The 15,275-nt window shown below is 52.4% G+C and overlaps 7 protein-coding genes across 7 annotated transcripts; 4 read left to right on the top strand and 3 right to left on the bottom strand.

Annotated features, from left to right (window-relative positions):
• Window positions 1–743: 743 nt before the first annotated feature.
• MYCFIDRAFT_157818 (uncharacterized protein) lies at window positions 744–2,213 on the bottom strand (the record flags this gene model as incomplete). Its single annotated transcript, XM_007933378.1, has 2 exons — window positions 744–1,447; window positions 1,497–2,213. The coding sequence occupies 2 exons, from the start codon at window positions 2,211–2,213 to the stop codon at window positions 821–823; spliced, it is 1,344 nt and encodes a 447-aa protein (XP_007931569.1). The 3' UTR covers window positions 744–820.
• A 725-nt stretch (window positions 2,214–2,938) lies between these two features.
• Window positions 2,939–3,685, top strand: MYCFIDRAFT_33671 (uncharacterized protein; the record flags this gene model as incomplete). The annotated part of the gene is made up of 2 exons (XM_007933049.1): window positions 2,939–3,542; window positions 3,588–3,685. 2 exons carry the CDS (start codon window positions 2,939–2,941, stop codon window positions 3,683–3,685), a joined length of 702 nt encoding a protein of 233 aa, XP_007931240.1.
• A 330-nt stretch (window positions 3,686–4,015) lies between these two features.
• MYCFIDRAFT_79060 (uncharacterized protein) lies at window positions 4,016–5,478 on the top strand (the record flags this gene model as incomplete). The annotated part of the gene is made up of 3 exons (XM_007933377.1): window positions 4,016–4,034; window positions 4,529–4,913; window positions 4,974–5,478. The coding sequence occupies 3 exons, from the start codon at window positions 4,016–4,018 to the stop codon at window positions 5,476–5,478; spliced, it is 909 nt and encodes a 302-aa protein (XP_007931568.1).
• A 98-nt stretch (window positions 5,479–5,576) lies between these two features.
• On the bottom strand, window positions 5,577–6,697 carry MYCFIDRAFT_212560 (uncharacterized protein). The gene has a single exon (XM_007933376.1). It carries the CDS (start codon window positions 6,611–6,613, stop codon window positions 6,362–6,364), a length of 252 nt encoding a protein of 83 aa, XP_007931567.1. The 5' UTR covers window positions 6,614–6,697; the 3' UTR covers window positions 5,577–6,361.
• Window positions 6,698–8,608: 1,911 nt separating this feature from the next.
• MYCFIDRAFT_212559 (uncharacterized protein) lies at window positions 8,609–10,969 on the top strand. The gene has a single exon (XM_007933375.1). It carries the CDS (start codon window positions 8,894–8,896, stop codon window positions 10,676–10,678), a length of 1,785 nt encoding a protein of 594 aa, XP_007931566.1. The 5' UTR covers window positions 8,609–8,893; the 3' UTR covers window positions 10,679–10,969.
• A 618-nt stretch (window positions 10,970–11,587) lies between these two features.
• On the top strand, window positions 11,588–11,779 carry MYCFIDRAFT_33384 (uncharacterized protein; the record flags this gene model as incomplete). Its single annotated transcript, XM_007933030.1, has 1 exon — window positions 11,588–11,779. A coding segment is annotated over one exon (192 nt), but the record flags the coding sequence as incomplete, so codon positions are not given.
• A 252-nt stretch (window positions 11,780–12,031) lies between these two features.
• Window positions 12,032–14,061, bottom strand: MYCFIDRAFT_57358 (uncharacterized protein). The gene is made up of 3 exons (XM_007933120.1): window positions 13,773–14,061; window positions 13,108–13,706; window positions 12,032–13,055 (listed from the first exon to the last, which is right to left on the bottom strand). Exons 1-3 carry the CDS (start codon window positions 13,894–13,896, stop codon window positions 12,141–12,143), a joined length of 1,638 nt encoding a protein of 545 aa, XP_007931311.1. The 5' UTR covers window positions 13,897–14,061; the 3' UTR covers window positions 12,032–12,140.
• Window positions 14,062–15,275: the final 1,214 nt, after the last annotated feature.

Below are 15,275 nucleotides of genomic sequence, written 5' to 3'. Positions count from 1 at the left end.
AAGATAGTAGTAGACAACATCTTGGCAGCGTCATCACTAACAACTATTGTGCTATTCCATAGGTCGCGCCATGCAGCTCGAGAAACACAAGACGCCTGCGAACCTTAGAACAAACCGAACCGGGTTGAGATTGGGATTCAAACGTTCGTAATCAGACGCCTTTTCTATTGTCGTTAGACTAATAAGAAGGATGCAAAAGGTCCTCGTCGAGAAACACCTCGCTGTCCTCTCGATGTGGATCCGGGTTAGAGTATACCCAGACTATGATAGAATAGAATATACCTATAGAAGGGAATTCTGGTCGGGTCCGTGGCATGGTAGCACCAGGCGGAGTTCGAATAACAGCCTATCGAGACATGTAGGAGTGGGCTACAGAATGGTGAGACTGAAGATTCAGGATCGAAATCTCTGTTGTGCCCTCGTGATCAAAGGGGGTCAATCTATATATCAAGGATACAGACAGATGCTGACCTATTACTAGCGTGGTGGAAGCGAAATTCCTTTGCTCATCTAGGGGGGTCAATTCACATAAGAACGGATACAGACAGATGCTGACCTATTACCAGCGCGGCGGAAGCATAGCATATTTTTTTCCCCTCCATCATGGTGTGAAAGTGCTTGAAGACCTGCATTCGATTCGATTCAGCCGAAGCGGGGAAAAGGCATCGTGAGAATGTTCTTACTTCTTACCAGACCAAAGTCTCAAGCTTCAAAAATTCAGGAATTGAAGAGGTAGTTGTTCTGGCAGAATGAAAAAGCGTGGAAATACCATTGACGTCGGGTGCCTCATCTAGCATCTAGTCTGTCAAGGTCAAGTACATTAATCCACGTCATCTTCCGTGGTCCCATCTGTGGCAGGCGCAGGCGCAGGCGCAGCGGGACTACTGCTCTTGGGATAGAAGTCTACCTTCCCGCCAGGCAGCATGACACCTGTCCGATCATACGGCGTCTTCGCTCGCACATATGGGTCCAGCTTCCAATAGTTCTCGGCCAGTTTTTGCGCAATGCTCGGTCGTCCTTCCCCCTTATCCTTACCCTCGCACCACGCCATCGTCTCCTCCTCATAACTTTTGATCAGCTCGTTTCGTTCCGCCATGACTTTCTCTTTCCCAGCCGTATCTTTCATCTGATCGTCTTCGCCGGGTACAGGTTCTGGCCATTTCCATTCCCAGTCTTCGTCCCCTCCTAACTCTTTCGGTGCCCGGTCTCTCGGGATATAGCTGTCAAGTTCGTCGATATTTGCGACGAAATGCACTTTTGATGCTACGACGGGATCCAGCCAGCCTCGGATGATTCTCCAGATTTGGTTGAAGATCCATGGCGCTTTGTAGATCAAGATTGCTCCCAAAGATTCGGGATAGTTGGCTTCGAAGCATTTGATGATGAACTTTACAGGGGCGTAATCCATGTTCGAGAGAGCAAAGTCGGTCATATCGAAGACAATAGTCTAGCACGGATTAGAAGGAGAAGGACAGGAAGAAGTTAGGCTCACTTACAGCTGTGTCGACGGGCGGGTGCAACATCATGCGAGCAGTCTCAATGGTCCAGACCGTGAATCTTTCCAAGCTTTTCTCGGTCTGGTCGCCACCATGGTGTAATCTCACCCGCACGAAACAGCAAGGTCTTCCGTCGTTATCGCATCCATGAATGAACGACTTCCCCATTCTCAGTTGTGCGAGAAAGTCTTCGCCTTCTCTTCGCTCCGCGGCATCTGAGCTCTTACTCCACTCCAATGCTCCACGCTCGCCTCTGGGCATAATGTCGTCGTCGAGGTGGACTTCCTGACTTCGCCAATGCATGGTCGCGACAAGCATGACGAGCGCAGCTTGAACGTCCCACTTGCGTGCGCGAAGGAAGCGGAGGAGTAGTGCATCAGGATCATCGTGTTTTGACATTGACCACAGGGCTTCTCTGAGTTGTTCCGGAGTCAACGACTGAAGAGCCTTTTCATACTGATTCGTCTGCCCGTGCTTGTCATTGTCGCCTCCATTGGTTACTTCCTCGTTCTGCTTGCTCCGCCCGAATCCAAATCGGCTCTTCTTCTTGGGCGTCTCCGAGGTCGTAGAAGCGGCGTCATTGTTCCCATTCATAAATGAAGCCTCCGGCATCATGCCACTGATCTTCGACATTGCGATCCACATTTCCTTCAGTTTTTGCTCCTCTGCTGGCGTCAAATTCCCAGGTCTCCCCGGCGCATCTCCATAGGGCGCCATAGCTTCTAAGTCGAAGGAGGCAAGATTTTCGTATAGGATGTATTCGACCCGCGCGAGGTCAGCGTCGTTGTGAGGCGCACTCGGCGCGGTGTATGTTTCGTGTCGTTCTCCCTTATCTAAACGATTTTCACTTCCTGGTTGATTCAGGTACGAGCGGCCGAATAGTGCAAGACCCGCGGACAGTGCGCCAACAAGGAACAGGGCAGTCCAATTGACACCAGCTTCTCTGATATTAGGTTGGAGGGCCGGGCGAGTGGGATGGAAAGCAGAGGGAGCCGAGGGAGGATGTGTGGGCAGGTACCGTGACGAATAGTTCTTGGTGTGGAGCTCTGGTATGCGCAGGCTGGTGTGGGTGAAGTTCGAAGGTGCAAATTGACGCCGCAGGGGTGGTGGAGGTGTGGAGGTAGTGATACGGGTGCTGCAGCGAGGAAGGCGGCGGAAGAAGGAGACGGACATAGGAAGCGGTGGAAGCGAAGGGCGTAGCGCTGACGGCACGACGTAAGGGAAGGATGTGCTTCTTACCATTCATCGCCAAGTCATCCAGCCGACTTCCTGTTTACCTGCGAATGGAGAATGGCTGCTGCGTGGCTGCGTGGTGCACATGGCAGCGTCATGAGATCCAAGGCCGAGGCGCACATTAGTCTTTCCGCCCCCTCCCTCCCATGCCAGCGACACGAAACGCGTCTCCACGCATTCGGATGCCGCTACAATCCACAATGGCATCGATGACCACTCCCGTCCACTTCGAGCCTCGCCCACGAAGTGACTCTCACTCGCGTACACGATCCGGCGCAGACCGCGCACTTCCCTCGCGCCCAACCACTCCTCTCCGACCACCGTCTCGAACGAGCCTGAGAGCATCGCAAACCACTCCTACCGCTGCTACTACCCTCACCGGCAATGACTTCCCGCTGGCCACGTTGGAGCCTGCATTCGGCGAGCTGAGCGATGCAATGGCCGATCTGGAGGCCAACATGATGCATCTGCAACTGCTGAACGAAAGCATTTCACGATTCAACGAGAATTTTGGTGCCTTCCTGTATGGCATGAACATGACGGCATTTTGTGTCGACTTCCCAGAGGCACCCATATCGCAATCCTATCAACGGCATAAAGACGGCAATAGCCCATTGGACCACTCGCATTTCCACGACCAACGAACACCGCGAGCCAACCAGGACGGCAATATCGAAGCTACTTTCTTGACATCAGATACCAGTGGCTTTGTGGAGAACCCGCCTATGAGCTCCAAGGCAAGCAGCAAGTTCAATTCAGTGCCACCAAGCACTGCAAAGAGCACGAGAACGGCCGGAGCCCCCGCCAGAGGAGGTGCTTCAGGCACCGCAGGAAGAGGAACCGCGAGCAGAGGGAGAGGCAGTGGTATTGCCAGAGGTTCGAGCTCGAGAGGCGCCGCTGGAACACGGGGTAGTGGTATTGCAAGAGGTGTTGCTAGAGGCCGTGGAGCGAGATGAGGTTGTTGAGGCAATGCAAAATCGTCCAAAGCAGGCTGCGTCAAAACATGTCTGCTACACTGGCCTTGAGCACTAGCATACAAGTGCTGCTAGGAAAGAATGATAGAGTCGCGTGCCTGTTCGAGATCTTTGGGGCAGGAACCTTACCCGTCCAACGCAGGCCCTACTCATAATTCAAGAGTCGTCAACGACCGTGCCAGAATAGCAGGTTCACGAATGGTTTGCAGGTGTCACTAGTGTTTCAGACCCATCTGAAGTGCTTGCGCTAGTCCTCAGCACTGTTTGGGGAGTTCAGCTGTCCAAATTCGGTATCTGGAATAGCCATCCGACATGAGTGCCAAATGCCTTCGTAAGTAGATGGCGGGAGACATCAAATCAGCAAGACGAAGAAGCACCAAATACCGGACTACGCTGCCATTTTGGGAATCTACTCGTTACAGTAGAGCTATGAACATGTATACAGCGTCTTACCACATCGGAGTGAAAGTGACTAGGGTCGGACCGCTGAATAACAAGTTTCTGTTCGCTATAATCCATGAGGAGCAAGGGTTTGGGGAATACCCACTTTCACTCCGATGTGATCAGACGCTGTAAATTACTAAATTGATGCCAGGTGCGGTTGTGGCGTTGCGAAATGCAGCTTGCACATTCTTCCACTCAGCTGAGTACTGTGGATCTGCGCCTGGTCCGATCTTGAATTGGAGCGACCTCGACACATACTAATGAAGGCTGCTGCTGCTGCCTCACATCACAGCATCGCGACTTCATCACCACGACTTGACCATTCTTCGGGGAATTGGGTACCACTGAAGAGGTGTGATTGCACCTATACCTTAACTGTAGGCGCCTTGGCCCGAGCTGAAACGGAGACAGCAGAAGCAGTGATAATAGCCAAAACCATGGCAGGCCGCTTCTACGAACGTCCGAACGACCTGTACCTCAAGCCAATGCACCTTGTCGACACAGCATCAATCCACTCCAGAACAGGGAGCAATGCAAGCTACTATAATCCCGTCCCTCACGACAACAACCCAAACCAAAGTCATTTAGACACCTCAGAACTCCACCACCTAGAAACCTACGACAACAACCTCAAACAGCGCATCAGAATCCTCAAACTCATCAGTCGAATCTCCGCAACAATTCTCAGCGCCATCACCTTCGGTTTCCTCCTAGCAACAATCATAAAATTCCTGCTCACGAAAGACATATATTTCGAAGTCGATGGGTACGGTACCTACGTCCACTCCCCTCTTTTCCCATCTCCTCCTAACCTTCTTTCAAACAGCGTCAAACGCACAGCCTGGGCCCACAACACAATAACCTGGTACACATACATGTACTTCAGCATCTCAGCCATCTCCCTCCTCCTCAACACCCTCATCCTCCTTGCGTACATCCGCTCCATCCGCGCCGCCAACCGCGTCTCAACAGCCTCAACAATCTGGACCTGGGCCATCACCATCTCCCACATCAGCATCTGGATCGCCTCGGTCGCAATCTACCGGTACGGAAAAGAACCTGTAAATGGCAAATTCCGGGATTTATGGGGTTGGACGTGTTCTAGCACGGCGAAGGAACTCCAGGATGTGTTGACGAGTGTCAACTTCCAGAGGTATTGTAATGTGCAGAGTTCCGGGTGGTATAGTGGTTTGGCGAATGTTGGGATGGGGGTTCTTGGGGCGGTGATTTTGGGGTTGGCGGTTCGGAGGAGGGAGGCTAAGGGGAGGGTTTTGGGGATGAGGAGGAGGATGGGTGGGGATTTGGAACCGTTGAGGTTTGCGGGTGCGTAGAGGAGAGATGAGATGGGATGGGATGGGATGGGCTGTGGTATGTGGTATGTGTGTGTATGTATGAAGCATGGAGATTGCTCGCGACCAAGCTTGACCGTCGACGTTCGAATTCCTAGTCCTGCCGGACTGGAGATCCATTGGAACTTTCTTTCGAGATAAGTAAGACGAGCTTCCCGTCCAGGACAAAATGGAGAATTCTCAGAACTCACGTCTGGATGAAGAGATCCCAGCATGAACACGAAGCGTCAATATTTTTGCCCGATCGTGATTCCCGTGATCCCGCTCTCCAAATTTCGACACAGACATAACACAGCCATCGTTAGTCGTCGATTCAGAAGGCATACCATTGCCGTATCGGACAGAATCATATCGGTCATAACAGGCCGTTCACCGACAGGCCAGAAAGGGTGTGCCAGCCAAGTAGAAAATCTAGTGGTCTTCGGATAGACTGCAGCCTTGAGATTTCCGGGCATTGAGAAAATCGTAGAGAGTGACGACTTAGGACGGGACTCTCTTGACGTGACGTGAAGTCTTGTTTATTCGAATCCAGTCTCTTTGATGACTTTGCATTTAGCGTTCTCGTGGGGCGCGGAAGTATGGATGTGATACCTTAGGATGCGGGCAGATATGACCTGTTTTGATACTCTCCGAGACTGGCGACACGCAGGATAAGGGCGTGTCCATTGACGGTCGGAGCGACCTCCTCAACAGCACTGCCATCGAAGTCAGCGTAGTTCTTGCTTTGTTTCTACGGCCTTGGATTCCTGCAAGTTCGTTATAGGTAGGGACTATGCTCTGAGAATCTGTGCCATTACTAGCCTATGTGGGCCTTGAAGCTGGGAGATGGGTTATGGCTGCTTTCTTTGGTATTGAACGTTGGCAGCTACTGGTTGTGGATGACCAGCTTTAGTGATGTCCTTTGACGACTCGTTAACGTCTTCTGGATGACGTGGAAGAGCAGTCGAAAAATGAGATGTGAGCAACACCAAGCCAGGAGTGCTGACGAGCCTAAGGTCTTGGGATCATTGGCTGTGCGACATTGCCACGCAATAGCAGTCCTGATGATGTCTTGTCCAAACGCATTCGTATTCGCAATGGTGGCATTAAAATACAAATCCTTCTGAGGCAGCCGCATTGTGGTATCGGACGTTTATGTCCAAACGAATGGGTCGATTGAAAGGCTGTTCCCGGGAGATTATGACTTTGCACTTGAGGCGCCACAGCCTTGGGCTATCTTGGCCATTCTCGTGGACGTGCGTTCATTTCAATGTCCATCCATGCACTTGGAGTGAGTATGCTTATCCGTCGGCGTCCGGGCAGCAGTTGGCTGATGAACATTAAAGAACAAAACTAGTCCGTGGCCATCAAAAATTCGTCCGTAAGGAGTGCCGAACGACCGGCTATGTGAAGCCGCTAGAACCGTATCAAGGGCCCTGGTATTATCCATGTGGCACATGCATGGTCGCGTCGAAGAAAAAAAGCGAACATTTGCCAGGTCGAGGTCACAGATCGAGATTGATAGGATAGGATGGGTTCCGGGGTCGGGTAGCTTGGAAGCCGAGAATTCCGATGTGCAAGACAAAGCGAGAGGGAGAACAGTTGTCCGGTGCTTTTTGCATCAACTCTGCATATTCGGTTATACCTAGAGAGAGTATGTGCAGTATGGCAATTGACAAGAATTCCGTCACATGTCACAAGAGCGGTCACTTCGGGTTGTCGGATTTGCATAAAATCAGTCATGCTTGGGCAGAACCTAGGTGATTGAGGTGAGGGAAAGTTGCAGCGTGTTGAGCGTGGTATGGAGGAATCGTAGGATTCGGCAGTCTCGCCGATTGCGGTAGTTCAGTAAGCAGCCATCGACATCAATCGGGTCTGCTTGCTTATGACAGCTGCGAAGGGATGACAGTGCTGCGTCAAAAGTAGGAGGGTTATGCATCGCACAGGCTGTAGCAGAGCTGTGTTCTGTGGTGTCAAAAGTGGCATGCTACTCGCGTGATAATGATGGAGCTGACAGCGTGACTTCGGTGTTGTGCAGAACAGAAGTGGTTTGGCTGACAAATGCTGAAGAAGAGCGGTCGATCATCTCATATGGATTCGGCAAGCGGCAGAGGCGTTCTCACTTCTCAGCACTGGCGTCTTCTGTATCCGCGAAGGTCAATGCGAAACAATGCGAGAGGTTGCAGCGGCGCAGTAGCAGAAGCACATGCCACATGCCTCATGCCACATACATATGGAGAGCTGTACGAGCCAAATGCGGGGCCTGCAGCAGCCCTATACACGTAGCCGTGCGAATAGCGTGGTCAGGCTTGTCAAATCCTCGATACAGACAGAAGCTGGAACAACGACACGGCTTGCTTGGTCGTTCGTTTATGATCGCATCTCGCGAGTGCGACCTGATCATATGCCACTCCAGACATTGGCACTTCTCGCCGCGGAGTCTCACCGCGGTACCTCCGTATGTGCATGGTGCATATCGACGGCGATGTTCTCGGGGATTCATGATGCGAAGTCGCAGTAGCACTTTTGCATGTGTTATTTTCCTTGGACACATTCTTCTTAAGAATCATGATCATATTACGCATGCTGCGAAGTCGGGTACAGCAGAGGCTCTCCGGGCATAGACCGCGGGCTTTCATAGGCCGCCGATACCGATCGAACATTTTGATGCCTTCCTTCTTCCACGCTCTCGGCCTCGCGCCCGTTGATTCGTTCGCGGACGTCGTGGATGCTTGCGGATGTGCCGGAAAAGACCAGCATAATAAGCGTCCGTCAGTCACGCCACAATTGCCGCTTCGCATGCAGCTAGCCGTGCGCTAGATCGCCAGGCGCGCCTTGCTCGTGATGATGCAGCAAGCTAGAGCTTGCAGCTCGCATAACGTCAGAAGCTTCAGAATTTCGGATTTAGTTGGTTGTTTGCCGGCCGACACAGCTTGTTGGATTGTCGCCGACGACGGGACCATGCGTTGGCGTTGGCGCCGGGAGTGCACCGGCAAGAGGTTGTAGTAATCGCCGTGAAGTCATCACCAGCGCAGATGGAGCGGAAGGAAGGGCGTGCCTCCCTTCCTGCCTGCTGTTCGTCGATAAGTAACGCGCCCACCTGCGGATGCAAGTCTGACTGTACTGCTTCTCTCCATCCTCTTGGTGCTCTCGGCGGCCTGGTGTCGCATCTAATAAACTTCCATTGCCCTTGCATCGTTAAGTAGCTGTTGCCAGGATTCAGAACAGTCTAGCTTTGGCAGAGCAGAGCATCATCAACGCCTTCGCTGTGAATAGCTGCCAGTCAAGTGCAACCGAAGCAGACGAGAAGCTAAGAGGAAGTCGCTGCGTACTGGGCAAACCAGAAGCGTAACCCAGTTTGAAGGGGAGAGGAGGGCGTTGCCAGTCGAGAGGCTTGCTGAACATCCCGATCAACACCATGCACTCGCGAAGCGCAATCCTCTTAACAGCTGTGGCATTCGTCCTACGGACCGCGCTGGCTCATGGCGGCGAAGATATGGCTATGAGCCATGGCGCAATGCCAGCGCCTGCGGACGAAGCGCCCGAGCACAAGATGGCCAGTTATTTCCGTCATCCAGAATACTTTGGCTGGAATCTGGCGCATACCAGTTTGATGGTCCTGGCGTGGTTTATATTCATGCCATTAGCAATCTTCCTCAGCATAGCGCGATCTCGGTATCATCTTCCTGCGCAGATCCCGTTTCACCTTATCAACGGGCTTGGACTCTTTACCGGCTTCGTCTATAACCATTCCACGCCAGACCTATACCAGAGCAACTCGCATCATCCTATTGGTTGGGTTGTCACCACCTTCACCATCGTCTGGACCTTCATGTCCACCTATGTCGCCTATAGCGAGCACAAGACCTCCAGACGAGCTTCTTCGGAACATGGAGGGACACTGAGTGCGCTCAGTGTGTCTCGTTATGATGGAGCCCAGCAGTACAATGACGAATTTTGTCCAAGAGATTCGAGAGATTCCGGCCAAGGTACCGAGCGCAACTCAGCGTCGCTTTTCGGCTCGCGTCAGAACTCTTCAGAGCACGTATACCAGCAACCCGAAGACTTTGGTGGCGACAGTGGATTTGATGAAGAGCACGAAGAGGACAAGGAGGACGAAGATCCAGAGAAAGAAGGCTTCCTTGGCAACAACAAATTGGATCGTTTCGTCGCCAAGAATGTGCGCAAGCTTTCAACGAAGAGAGCGACGACGGCGGTTCGGGGCTCGCAGATTGTCCTTGAGAAGCTCTTGCTCCTCCTGGGCTTCCTTGCAATAACCTCTGGCTTCATTGTTTCTGGTGGTCTATTCCGCAATAGGCAGATCTTCTCCGGTCTAGCGCACTACATCAAAGGCGGTATATTCTTTTGGTATGGCTTGCTGACTCTCGGCCGATGGATGGGCGCATTCGCAGAGTTCGGCTGGGCTTGGAATATTCGCCCACAACGGCCAGTAGTCTCGAAGTGGAAGGCTGCCATTCCTTCTGCGGAGTTCACGGAGTCCTTTGTGATCTGGCTGTACGGCGCGACGAATGTCTTCATGGAGCACATGAACAACTGGGGCAAAGGCTGGACGCCGTCAGATCTCGAGCACCTCAGCATTACGGTGTTGTTCTTCGGAGGTGGCCTGCTAGGAATGATGCTGGAATCGAAGTGGCTTCGCGAGCTGTGGAACACTCCGGTCGTAGCCCAAAAGACCAAGGACGTAGGGCTGGCGGGCGAGCCGCATCTAGAAGAGTCGGAACGTTGGGAAGAGCCAAAGACATGCCGCGTTCCACTGAATCCCATGCCGGCATTGACGATCATGCTTCTTGGCATGATGATGGGAGCTCACCAGCAGGAGAGTATGGTCAGCACCATGATGCATGCGCAGTGGGGCGGTCTTTTCACTGCGTTCGCTCTAGCCAGAGGAGTGACGTACATTTCGATGTGGTTGAAGCCGCCGACGTCGCATTTCCCATCGAGACCGCCTAGCGAGATCGTTGCTGCATTCTGTCTGACGAGTGGCGGCATCATGTTCATGAACAGCTCCGCTGACAATGTCTGGGCGATCGAGTCGAACGGCCTGGACGCCATGACTATCTTCACCTGCACCATGGGCATTACCGGTATCACCCTTGCATGGGAAGTTATCCTCTTTGCCATAAAGGGATGGGCGGTGCGAAAGGAGCGCGCTGCTGGCGGCGAGCCGCTGCCATGGAAGTAGATGAGCAAGAGCTGGTTTCTCTTCGACGAAAGTAATGTTGGAGATGGGCCGGCTTTGAATAGAACCTAAAAATAATACCCCGACGAGAAGAGATGAGTAAAGTCAAGAGTTGGGATAGTATACGGCCTTTTGCATTGTGTGGGCAGGCCTTTGTCGCGGTCTTGCATAGCGACACGATACCCATTTGTTGCTGCCGTTCACTTGGAGCGGCGTTGGATGGATCTGGAGTGCATCACGGAATAGATCTACCTTACGATTAATGTCTGAAGATGATGCTTTATGCTTTGCCTGAATTGGTCCTCGTTCGAGCACGACGTCGTCTCATTTGGTCGGCCTCGATGACCATTGTTGTGGCCGGTGCAGAAAAGTTCGAACAGGTGACACTGATCGTAGTCTTTGAATCCACCGTACATCTTGATGTCTTTTGATGATGCATTTCCAGCATTTCGTCTGATCGAAGTTGATGTTCGAGCGAAGAGTGGGTGTGTGGAGGACGAAAGGAAGGCGGCAAACCTTCTTCGGCAGCAATTTCGCCGAGAACAACACCGAGAAATATAGTTCTATGCTCTATCAAAAGTCTCGTCGACTTTCTTCCCTATAATCAATATCCCACGATGCCTCCCAAACAGGCAGAAAAGAAACGGAGGAACAAGAGAAAAGCAAGGACAGAAGGTAAGACGGAGAGAAATCAGCACAAAGCCTCGCCATTCTGAATCTATCACAGTTTCTTCCCCCTCCTCCTCCTCATCAGACAGCGAAAGCATCACTTCAGAACCAGAACAACAAAAGCCTATCAAAGCGACTCAAGAGCATCCAAAAATCCAAGACCAAAAAGGAACCACCCCCCAAAGCTGTGACCCCGACTCAACCCAAAAGAAAGTTGTCGTTGCCCAAGATCCAGAAGACTCCTTCCAAGCCTTCTACCTTCGCCAAGCAACCCGAGAATTCGCCAATGACCTGGACAAATTGAGAAGTGCCGGAGATTTTCATCAGGAGAAGAGTGTCCCTTTACTGATTTCTGCTTTGAAGCAAGGCACTGCTTGTTTTAGTGTTGAGGAGAGGAGGATGGTGGGTGGCATGGTTGGTGAGAAGGCTGAATGAAGTCTTGTGATTGTGTTGAGATTTTCGAGGATGGAGAGTTAGGGCATGGCGTGGAGGTGCATACATCCTTAGATGTGAAGACTGACGGGACCAGCACTTCGCAAGCACTGTGCCTCAGCAGGTCATTTGTGAGCAGACGAGAGCAGACGGCCAGATCTGAGAGGAGCGGGGCCGGGTGCAAGGTGAATGCTGCAGACATGCTATCGCTCAATGATTGATGGAACACGTGAGGAAATTCAGGTGAAAGAAAAGCGCTCAACAAGGGCTGAATAGAGGAAACACACGTAACTCATACAGGTCCTACTGGTCTAGATCACCCCTAGATGACGAGGTCCTCCCACCATCATAGCCAAAAAGATTATTACAACTCGTCGTGATCAGCGACCTCATCATCCTCGATGACGGCCTGCTTGACTGCCTCTGCAGCCTGCTTGACCTTCTCCTTGACGCCTTCCTTGGCCTTCTCCTTGGTGTCTTCCTTGGCCTTCTCCTTGGTGTCTTCCTTGGCCTTCTCAGTGGCGGCAGGAGCCTGCTCTGGCATGCCCTCGGTCTCGGCAGTCTCGGTCTCAGCGACTGGCTCTGGCTCGACGTAGGCATCAATCTTGTGAGCTCCATTGTCGCGGATGAAGTTAGCAAGGTCCTCAATAGTGCGGGCGCCGTCGTAGTCGATTGGCGCATCCTTGGCACCGGCCTTGAAGAGCTTGATGGTTGGAAAGCCTTGGACCTCGTCTGGAACATCGTTGGCGGTAGCGTCAACCTTCGCGATAATGACCTTGTCGGCGTAATCCTTGTAGAGACCGGCAAGCTCGTCGTACTTGGGAGCAAGAGCCTTGCAGTGACCACACCATGGTGCGTAGAATTCGAGGAGAACGTCCTTGTCGTTATCAATGACAACCTCCTGGTAGTTCTTGGCGACGACGATTGTGACTGGTCCGTCCTGCTTCTCTGGAATCGGCTCGCTCTTGATGCTTGGCTCAAGCTTGCCAGCGACAAAGTCTGCGATGAACTTGCCGATCTTCTTCTCACTAATGTCCTTGATGTCACCGGCCTCAGAGAACGGGAACTTGAGGTTCTTGGTGGTGTCCTGGATGGCGAAAGCTGGCCACTTGCCAACTTCGAGGTTGAGGTTGCCAGCGTGCTGGCCGAATTGGGAGGCGTCGATGACAGCGAGGTTAACCTTGCCCTTGAACTTCTCGGCGATTGGCTTGAGAGTCTTGGAGAGCCCTTCGCGCTCCTCAGCGGTCTCAGCGAAGATGTATGCGAGTGGGATTCCGGCCTAAAAACAAGTCAGTTGGCCAAATCTTGGATAGATAAATGTAGTCACTTACAGCCATGTAATCAGCGTATGTGTCTGGGCCGACCTCGCCGATCAAAGGAGTAGCAGCGGTCTTGATCCATTCCGAAATCTTCTCCTTAGCGCGACTATCCTGGAAGACAACCTTGCCCTCGTCGTATGTCTTGTAGAGAACAATTGCGGGTTGCTTGACGCCCTCAGCCTCCGCAAGAGCGGCATCTGATGTAGCGCCGAAGAGATAGGTATCGCGAAGAGACTCCGCGACTTCTGTGAATGTGGCGTTGGATGACTTGTCGTCGGCGGCGTGGTAGGCCACGAGGACGACCTTGTCGGCGGTCTTGAACTCCTCGAGAGCCTCCGCGGTTTGCAGAAGCGACACAGCAGGAAGAGACTGCTTGGTCATGAATGAGGTGATGGCATCAGCCTTGCGGGCGCCAGAGTATGGATGTGGGTTCTCTGGTCCACGGAAGACCTTGAGAGTTGGGTATCCTTCGACACCGTATTCCTGGCAGAGATCCTGCTGTTCCGTGCAGTCGACCTTCGCGAGCACGATGCCCTTCTCTTTGAGCGCAGTGGCAGCTTCTTCGTATTCTGGTGCCAGGGCCTTGCAGTGTCCGCACCACGGTGCAAAGACTATGCGCAGAAGTCAGCGATTTGCCCCTCGACATTTCAATCTCCTGCAAATGATGGAACACTTACATTCTGCCAGGACGAGTTCATTTTCGGTGACGAATGTCTTGAAGGTATCCTTGGTGAGGTCGTGAACATCCGATGAGGCCGCCGCCAGGGCAGCTAGACCCGCTAGACCCAGCGAGTATTTCATTCTGTGGTCAGTATCAAGGAGTGTTGGACTATGGCGACTCGAGGTATGTGTGGAGGGTGTGGAGGGGTCGAGCTGTGGTGGTTGTTGTAGCGTCGATGTTGGTTGCAGGAAAGTCGCGGATTGGTGGTGGATGGAGAATATATTAGTGCATCCACACGCAGGATCCGGCCAAGTGTGCGTTATAGCAACCTTGCACCGCCAGAATTGGAAATCGAGCTCTTGGAAAGAAGGAGGAGCAACGTGTTCACTCGAAGGGTTCCAGGGTCCACTTTAGCGCGGCTTCACGCTTCACAAATAGAACCTTGTCCAGCATGTGCAATTCGATCCGTTGGTTGTTGGGTGCCTCACTCGACAATGCTAGATCTACCATATGAATCCACACGGAAACGCTGCCATGTCTTGTGCACACCCTCCGCCCTCATCAATGCGTTCCTCCTATGTCGAAATCTTGGCGGCAGCTTCGAGTGATCGAGTCCTCACTTCCTGCGCTCTGCGGGCATCATGGTAATTGAATATGCTTTCCCTGACCCCTGTCTCAGGTCCGATAACAACTAGCACTCCCATTCATCGTGCTCAGGAAGCTCATCCTTCGTATTTTCTCTTCATGGTCGGGACGACAACTGGCCTCACAGTGTCAGATCTGCATTTCGGAATATTTCCTTGCAAACAAGCGCCATCTGTCCGGCTTGCGCCTTGAGCAAGCGACGCAGCCGCGCCACAGGGAACGTAACGCCTGAGTCGCGGTGATTTTTGAAGCGGGTCAAGTCCGTGCGGGGCTTGAAACATGTAGGATATCCAACAACAGGCTACTTGTTGTATATCGTTAGGCCTAAGGACTTGGCTATCGAGTAAAGCGTATCCTTACTCGTGCGCCGACTAGCCTGGAGGAGCTATACCACAAGTTGCAGAGGAAGTAGAGAGGGTATAGTTACCCCAGGTAGAGGCACGGACCTGATATACTTCAAAAATCACCACTCGCTTCGCCGGACGGCATATCTGTTCTTGAAAAATTGGGCAGAATCTTACACGTTTTGACAACTCAGGATTTGCATACATCTCACATCTATGTCTATGAATTCATCATGTCAACGTTGCGGGCAAGCTTATCGATAGATCTTGAAGGTCTCGTGCTCCGAGTACCCCTGAGGCTGGTCAAGAGCATTGGCGTTGGCGTTGGCGTTGGCGTTGGGCCGTTGGCATATGGCTTACCTACTTTTACATTCCTCCTTCGCTGCTCAGCCTTGCTCTTGCTCATTGACAGCGCCAAGCAGAACATAACCTCACCTTCGTCCGGAAAGTACTTTGGTCAAGTCCTATGGGAGATGTCTTGCCGGAGTGTGAGACTTCACCATTGTCTGCAGGCCGGCAAGGCTACGCCC

The sequence above is a fragment of the Pseudocercospora fijiensis genome (assembly GCF_000340215.1).
Source record: "Pseudocercospora fijiensis CIRAD86 unplaced genomic scaffold MYCFIscaffold_10, whole genome shotgun sequence".
NCBI classification, from domain to species: Eukaryota; Fungi; Ascomycota; class Dothideomycetes; order Mycosphaerellales; family Mycosphaerellaceae; genus Pseudocercospora; species Pseudocercospora fijiensis.
Note: the sequence above shows the minus strand (reverse complement) of the source record. Positions and strands in the feature narration are given on the sequence as shown.